This window comes from Oncorhynchus tshawytscha, linkage group LG21, assembly GCF_018296145.1.
Source record: "Oncorhynchus tshawytscha isolate Ot180627B linkage group LG21, Otsh_v2.0, whole genome shotgun sequence".
NCBI classification, from domain to species: Eukaryota; Metazoa; Chordata; class Actinopteri; order Salmoniformes; family Salmonidae; genus Oncorhynchus; species Oncorhynchus tshawytscha.
The window spans coordinates 2,182,752-2,190,865 of record NC_056449.1 but is presented as its reverse complement, the minus strand read 5'-3'; the positions used below and the strand labels follow the sequence as shown (position 1 = coordinate 2,190,865).

Genomic DNA, 8,114 nt, shown 5'->3' with positions numbered 1-8,114 from the left:
GCGAGGAAGTAACACAATTGTGTTCACCAGTTGACTCACTGAGACGTTGCTGTCAAAGATCTATAGATAAAGATCAACTTTAAATCCAAGCTAACATTGATGGTGTATTTTTAACAACTCCATTTAGGTATGCTTTGCTTTATATGCTCAGTGTATGGTGTAGGATACTTTGATCCCTCTGAAAAATGAACCACCTGATTGGATACAATATTGCTGTCCTTGACCAAAACCCTTAAAATAATGAAACCAATTGTACAACTACAGTAGTCGGATCAATGATACACCATTGGCTTTGTGTTATAGCTCAATTCCATTGTAATTTCTGTAACAACATGTATCTTTCAAAATTTGAGAATTGAGGGGGAAATCTGTGGGCAGCAATGCTCTCTAGTGGTAGCTTTTTTAACGTATTAGAACAGGTATTCACAAACTGGCGTACTCAATGCGGTCTGGGGTACGCCAGATGAAAATGTGAAAAATAGAAAAACATTTTTTCTTCACATTTTCAAACAGGCCATTTATATTTTCTAACCGTTGCTATACATTTGGGATAGGTTTTGTTCTCGCCTGAGTAGCCTCGTTTCACTTCCAAAAATAAAATAAAACCATCTAGTGTTCATCGTAATAATAACATAGTATAAAATACTGGTAATTAGCCTAGTCAAATAATGAACATCCAATCACATTAACCGTTACTCTCTCATGGGAATTCCACTAATGGTCCGTATGTAGCCAAACGTAGCTGCCGCTTATTCCGTTTGCTCGAAAATGGATAAATGTTTTTTTTTTTAAAGTAAGACCCGCGTCCATAGAGACACATACCAGCTCTACTGCTACTACCAGCAGTACTACACTTGCAACTGTCGACGACACAAGTTGTTCTGCTTCCACAAGCACATCAGATGCTAGCATCAGTAATTCTACATTTGTTGTTAGCCCAGCTAGTATGGACACTGACAGATGTGAATCTGATGCAGGCGAAGAGCTACTGCCCCCTTACCCGGGAAAGCACTGAACTGCAAACAGGGACGCTGGACCATCGAAGAGGCACAAATATGATGAGAACTACATTAGAGTAGTGCCTTTCCTCAGCCACAGTGTGTTATATGTGCAAAAGTACTATCTCACAACTCGATTAAACCTTCACAATTGCGCAGACATTTAGAAACAAAACATGCCAATTTGAAAAATAGGCCCCAAGAGTTTTTAAAGCGAGTATTAATATGACTTTTGAGTAGTAAGACATGTATAAAAGCAACATATACAATTAATTAGAAGGGTCTAGAAGCGTCTTATATGGTGAGCTACCGAGTGACTAGGACAGGCAAGCCCCATACTATTGTGGAGGACTTAATTCTTCCTGCTGTCGCGGATATGGCTGGGACAATGCTGGGGGAAAAGGCCAAAAAACGATTGAGACAATGTCTTCATCAAATAACACTTTCAGGAAGCATCGGTGACATGGTTTTGTAACAATTACTGCTTCACATACAAGCAAGTTAATTATATGCGTTACAGCTGAATGAGTCAACATGTGTGATGGGCCTGGCACAGCTCCTGGGCTGGCTCCTGGTATATGTCTGTTACGTTTATGGGATGTCAATTAAGGAAGACATCCTCTTCTGGAAACCAGGACAACAGGAGAGGATACAGCTTTGTGACATCAACTGGACTTTGGTGGTCAAGATGTGTTGGTATCTGTACTGATGGTGCAAATGCCATGACAGGAAAAAATAGTGGAGTGGTAACGCGCGTGCAAGCAGTTGCTCCCGACGCCACTTGGGTACACTGCATCATGTACTGAGAGGCTCTTGCTGCCAAGGGAATGCCTAACAGCTTGAAAGACATTTTGGACATTATGTAACGCTTTTACAACATACAGAAGTGTGCTGGTTATCAAGGGGCAAAGTATTGACACGTTTTTTTTAAATTGAGAGATGAGCTTACTTGTCTGACCGCTTGCCTGATGACGAGTTTCTCACACGACTGGCCTATCTGGGTGATGTTTTTTCTCGCCTGAGTGGTCTGAATCTAGGATTACACGGTCTCCGCAATTATATTCAATGTGCGGGAAAAAATTGAGGTCTGCATTAACAAGGACAAAACACAGGTCTTTCCATCATTGTATGATTTTTTTTTGTGTGCAAAGGAACTCAAGCTGGGGCAGCAGGGTAGCCTAGTGATTAGAGCATTGGACTAGTAACCGAAAGGTTGCAAGTTCAAATCCCCGTGCTGACAAGGTACAAAATCTGTTGATCTGCCCCTGAACAGGCAGTTAACCCACTGTTCCTAGGCTGTCATTGAAAATAAGAATTTGTTCTTAACTGACTTGCCTAGTAAAATAAAGGTAAAATAAAAAACCTTACGGAATGTGTCAAATGTGATATAGCGTAGCACCTGAGTGAGCTGGGTGCGCAATTAAGCCGGTACTTTCCCGAAACGGTTGACACAAACAACTGGATTCGTTATCCCTTTCATTCCCTGCCGCCAGTCCACTTACCGATATCTGAACAAGAGAGCCTCATCGAAATTGCAACAAGCGGTTCTGTGAAAATTGAATTTAATCAAAAGCCACTGCCAGATTATCAGAGTATCCTGCCTTGGCAAATCGTGCTGTTAAGACACTGATGACCTTTGCAACCACGTACCTATGTGAGAGTGGATTCTCGGCCCTCACTAGCATGAAAACGAAATACAGGCAGACTGTGTGTGGAAAATGTTTTAAGACTGAGACTCTCTCCAATACAACCCAACATTGCAGAGTTATATGCATCCTTTCAAGCACACCCTTCTCATTAACCTGTGGTTAGTTATTTACCATTTTCGATGAATAATTAAGGGTTTATATGTAAGATGGTTAAATAAAGTGCAAAATTATTGATTATTATTATTATATTATTATTTGTGGCCTGGTCCTATAAGAGCTCTTTGTCACTTCCCACGATCCGGGTTGTGCTAAAAACTCACACTCTCATTCTTATGTTTAATAAATGTATCATATAAGTGTGTGTGTGTGGCAGGCTTACAATGATGGCAAAAAAAAAACATTTGAGAGTGCGCTGATCCTGGTGCTAGAGGGGGGTTGAATGTTTGAAGGGGTACTGGACTATAAAAAGTTAGGGAACCACTGCATTAGAGTATGTTTGCTTAAAATATAAACAATAATGTTGACCAGTGACCACACAATGACATTTCATTTAATGTATTTAGAAAATAGAATGTATTTCACTGCTTTGATTTATTCAGAAAATAGAAGACATTTTACTGCTTTGATTTATTCAGAGAAGTCATTTTATTGCTTAGATTTATTCCAAAACACGTACTGAATATTTTCACCATAGGTAGAATCAAAGACTGGAGTATATAATGAAGAGAGTCTTCAATAACCCTGTCTTTTGAACCATTGAGATCTGGCAACAACATCATTGGAATAGTCACCCCCAGTGGTGCCCACATCCATTCGCTCATAGGTGCGGACATTTTTGTCCCCAGCATTGTAGGCTGAAATTCCCCCTGAAAAGATGTACAATATGTTTTTGCCATGGTATCCATGCATTTGCATACATAACAAACATGTAACTCCTCGCCTTCTATTAAACTACAGAGTAAAAAGGTGGGTGAGCAATACGGCACCTTTCAGCTGGTGCTCCTTGGGCCACGCAGGGAATTTAGCCTGGATCCTTCGGATAAACTCATTGAGAATCTCACTGCCTTGACTGATATGCTCCTCACTGTCCCATGTCCCCACTATCTTGTGGTAGCGCTTGTCAACCTATGAAAATAAAATATTTAGAAATAAATCACACCACTTCTATTGCATTATAAAAATAGCCTATAGTACAATCTAAAAGAGGAAGGGGAAGATGCTATTAAACTTCTCCGATTTCAACAGAAATCCCCTTGGTAAGTTCTGCTTCCTCTTTCTCACACAATCAACGATACATGTACACAAATCTTGTGCCAACTAACTGCCAACCAACCTGCATGAGCCCAAAGCCATTTCCATGATCTCCCCAGCCATGGTCCAGCACTGCCCCAGCCCGGGACTCTCTGGAGATGATGCCAGCGATGATAGCTGGGTCCAGGCCATGCTTCTGCCCCACCCTGGTGATGAGCTTCTTGTACTTGTTCATCCTCACCAGGTCATGCTCAGCCAGTTTATGAGAGGCATCCACCCCTTTAGAGGATTAGGATTGATAGTAAAATAAATATGAAATATTAACTTTGCATGTAATTTCTTTCCTATAAAATTATATAGAGTCGATGGATGTATTATTATTGGAAGGTTCTGAATACCGGTCACTCACATACCTTGGACAGTTAGCTTGTCTTGTCTAGCGGTTATCTCTGAGGCCCCACTGGTGTCAACCTTTGTAATGTCTCCAAAACAAGAGGCTAAAGTCAAGAATGTAATGAATCCACCAATTCCAACTCCAACTCCTATCCGAATTAGACAAATACAGATACCATAGGTTACTTTAGCTGGTGCCCTTCTAAAATAATCTATGTGAAATAAATATAGTTTTATGATTACAAATGATCATACAGTTGAACAGAGCTCACCCATGTTGATGTCTTTCGCTTGGTGATTTCCTGTAAATGAAAGTTCCTCAGACTGATCTATTGCACGTGACAGTTGTGGTTGAGCAATGTGGGGACTGACGCGGAAAGTGCAGAAGAAATATCAGCTCCCTGAGAAAAAGAAGCACGAGATTGAATTTCTCAACATTCTAGAGTTTTCCCTGTTTCCCTTTACTGTGGCAATTGTGATCGAATCAATGCAGTATTATCCACTTTCAATGCAACATTCCCGAAACAAAACGAACTATGCAAGAGATGTTGTTGTAGGCAGAAGACATCGGAATACAGTATGATTATATTGCGCACGACTCAGCCCATACTCTACACAGACCAGTGCAACATAACTATAACCAATCAGAACTGCAGTAGACTTATATGGATCTGTGTCATTTACTTTGAACTGGACTGTGTTTAGAGATGAGGTTGTGAGCAGATGCGCTTGTTTTGAGATCATAGCAAGAGCTGCATGTAGCCATGTGGTCACGTTTTGTTCATATCCTTTGCTGGTTAGTGAGTTATTAGCCCAGTATTAGATCATTTGTAGTCAGCAAAAGATGAGTGATTGCTTCATACAAGAGTTCAAAATGTCTACATTTGTAGACATCTTAGAAAAGCAAGTCGGGCAAGTCGGGTTTTTTTTTAAAGGGGCAGTGTTGTGTTTTGACACAGGCTTGAATAAGCTAAGTAGCCAATAGGCAGAGGATACCATAATTTGTCTGATTCTCTAATAATGGTATGAGGATAATAATGCATTTTAATTTGTAAAGTGTTTTCTTGCATCAAACAACACAATAACTTTTCAGTCACCTCCTTGTCTGAAGGACAAGTGGATAAACAGGTTCATGTCAAGGCCTGCAAGTTTTTTTCAAACATGTCATGGAATGTAGGCCTATATTGAACACCACACATTGGCTGCTGCTGTAGGCTGAATGATAGAGCAGCTATTTCCATGTTAGAATGTTATGGAATGCATTTTCTACATTTAAAAAAAAATGGTAGGCCACACTGTCACTGTAGGACTACATTATGATCAAATAGCTACAGTAGTCTACTTGGCCACAGTTAAAACTGTATTTTAAAGCGGGTACAGAATTTTCACAAAGTTCAAGTTTGCACTCAGCAGACCTGACATTTGCTCAGTGCTGAAGAAAATTCGAGGGAACATTGGTTGTGAGGTTGCTGCCGGGACATGGATGGAGGGGAGCCAACTGCATTTGACATAAATAGGAGAAGCAAACACAATGGATGAGTTGTAGATGTGTGTGGCACTGAGTTCTTAGTGCATTTGGAAGTATTCAGACCCCTTCACTTTTTCTACATTTTCTTACATTACAGCCTTATTCTAAAAAAGGATTAAATATGTTTTCCCCTCATAAATCTACACACAATAAACCATAATGACAAAGCAACAACTATTTTTTAGCTGCTCAACTATTTTCAGGTCTCTCTAGAGATGTTCGATCGGGTTCAAGTCCAGGCTCTCACTGGGCCACTCAAGGATATTCAGAGGCTTGTCCTGAAGCCACTCCTGCATTGTCTTGGCTGTGTGCTTACGGTCGTGGTCCAGTTGGGAGGTGAACCTTCGCCCCAGTCTGAGGCCCTGAGCGCTCTGGAGCAGGTTTTTATCAAGGTTCTCTCTGTACTTTGCTCCATTCATCTTTCCCTTTATCCTGACTAGTCTCTGTCGCTGAAATACATCCCCACAACATGATGCTGCCATGACCACGCTTCACCGTAGGGATGGTTTTGGCCAGGTGATGAGCGGTGCCCGGTTTCCTTGGTATTCAGGCCAAAGGGTTCAATCTTGGTTTCATCAGACAATAGAATCTTGTTTCTCATGGTCTGACAGTCCTTTAGGTGTCTTTTGGCAATCTCCAAGCGGGTTGTCATGTGCCTTTTACTGAGGAGTGGCTTCCATCTGGCCACCATAAAGGCCTGATTGGTAGAGTGCTGCAGAGATTGTTGTCCTTCTGGAAGTTTCTCCTATCTCCACAGAGGAACTCTGGAGCTCTGTCAGAGTGACCATTGGGTTCTTGGTCACCTCCCTGACCAAAGCCTTTCTCCCCCGATTGCTCAGTTTGACAAGGCGGCCAGCTCTAGGAAGAGGCTTAGTGGTTTACAACTTCTCCACTGTGTTCTCGGGGACTTTTAATGCTGCATACATTTGTTGGTACCCTTCCCCAGATCTGTGCCTTGACACTGTCTCAGAGCTCTATGGACAATTCCTTCAACCTCATGACTTGGTTTTTCTTCTGACATGCACTGTCAACTGTGGGACCTTAGAAAGACAGTTGTGTGCCTTTCCAAATTACTTCAATTTAATTTGTCAGTGTATTGTGATGTTGAATCAACGTGGAAAATACGATGGATTTGAAAAAAGCCATCAACCAGTACGGTTTTCATCTAATTTCAACCAACGTTGTAAACATTGAAATTAGGGAAAAACTTAAACTTAAATACATTTTTTAAACATGACTAACAGGTTGTTCCATCAATCTAATTTCAACATAATCATCAGAACTGTGTATATGTTGAAATTGCGTTAAATTCCACATAGAAACTAAAATAATATTTTTCATCCTATATTCAATAAACATAGTTTTCTATGTGTTCCCAGTTTTCCGTGTGTTCTTCATACACACAGAAAACTGTTGAGTGTGAAAAACCCAGCAGTGTTGAGAGTGAAAAACCCAGCAGTGTTGAGAGTGAAAAACCCAGCAGCAGTGTTGAGAGTGAAAAACCCAGCAGTGTTGAGAGTGAAAAACCCAGCAGTGTTGAAAAACCCAGAGTGAAAAAAACCCAGCAGTGTTGAGAGTGAAAAACCCAGCAGTGTTGAGAGTGAAAAACCCAGCAGTGTTGAGAGTGAAAAACCCAGCAGTGTTGAGAGTGAAAAACCCAGCAGTGTTGAGAGTGAAAAACCCAGCAGTGTTGAGAGTGAAAAACCCAGCAGTGTTGCAATTCTTGACACAAACCGGTGCGCCTGTCACCTACTACCATTCCACATTCAAAGGCATTTCAATCTTTTGTTTTGGTCATTCACCCTCTGAATGGCATACAGTACATACACAATCCAAGTCTCAATTGTCTCAAGGCTTAAAAATACTTATTTAACCTGTTTCATCCCCTTCAGCTACACTGATTGAAGTGGATTTAACAAGTGACAATCAATAAGGGATCATAGCTTTTTCCTGAATTCATCTGGTCAATCTGTCATGGAAAGCGCAGGTGTTCCTAATGTTTTGTACCCTACTTTAATGTAGCATTAAGACTTCCCTTCACTGGAACTAAGGGGCCTAGCCTGAACCATGAAAAACAACCCAAGACCATTATTCCTCCTCCACCAAAATGTACAGTTGGCACTATGCATTCGGGCAGGTAGCGTTCTCCTGACATCCGCCAAACACAGATTTGTCCATTCCCACTGCTCCAGAGTCCAATGGCGGCAAGCTTTACACCGCTCCAGCTGACGCTTAGCATTGCGCATGGTGATCTTAGGCTTGTGTGCGACTGCTCGGCCATGGAAACCCATTTCA

At 41.2% G+C, this 8,114-nt stretch overlaps 1 protein-coding gene across 2 annotated transcripts; it reads right to left on the bottom strand.

The window, feature by feature from the left end:
* Nucleotides 1-3,179: 3,179 nt before the first annotated feature.
* LOC112220707 (lysozyme g) lies at nt 3,180-4,819 on the bottom strand. Of its 2 annotated transcripts, none has more exons than XM_024382556.2 (5): nt 4,564-4,819; nt 4,312-4,440; nt 3,981-4,177; nt 3,634-3,772; nt 3,180-3,513 (listed from the first exon to the last, which is right to left on the bottom strand). In XM_024382556.2, exons 1-5 carry the CDS (start codon nt 4,565-4,567, stop codon nt 3,380-3,382), a joined length of 603 nt encoding a protein of 200 aa, XP_024238324.1. In that variant the 5' UTR covers nt 4,568-4,819; the 3' UTR covers nt 3,180-3,379. The 2 variants fall into 2 exon arrangements, with proteins under 2 accessions (XP_024238324.1, XP_024238325.1); XM_024382557.2 differs by having other exon boundaries at nt 4,312-4,395; nt 4,564-4,703.
* Nucleotides 4,820-8,114: the final 3,295 nt, after the last annotated feature.

What these genes read in the sequence shown, in the direction of transcription:
- LOC112220707 (XM_024382556.2), bottom strand. An exon ending in AGACAAGCTAACTGTCCAAG is followed by an intron (nt 4,178 to 4,311) that starts GTATGTGAGTGA and finishes AATCCTCTAAAG; the next exon opens with GGGTGGATGCCTCTCATAAA. An exon ending in CAAGGAGCACCAGCTGAAAG is followed by an intron (nt 3,514 to 3,633) that starts GTGCCGTATTGC and finishes ACATCTTTTCAG; the next exon opens with GGGGAATTTCAGCCTACAAT.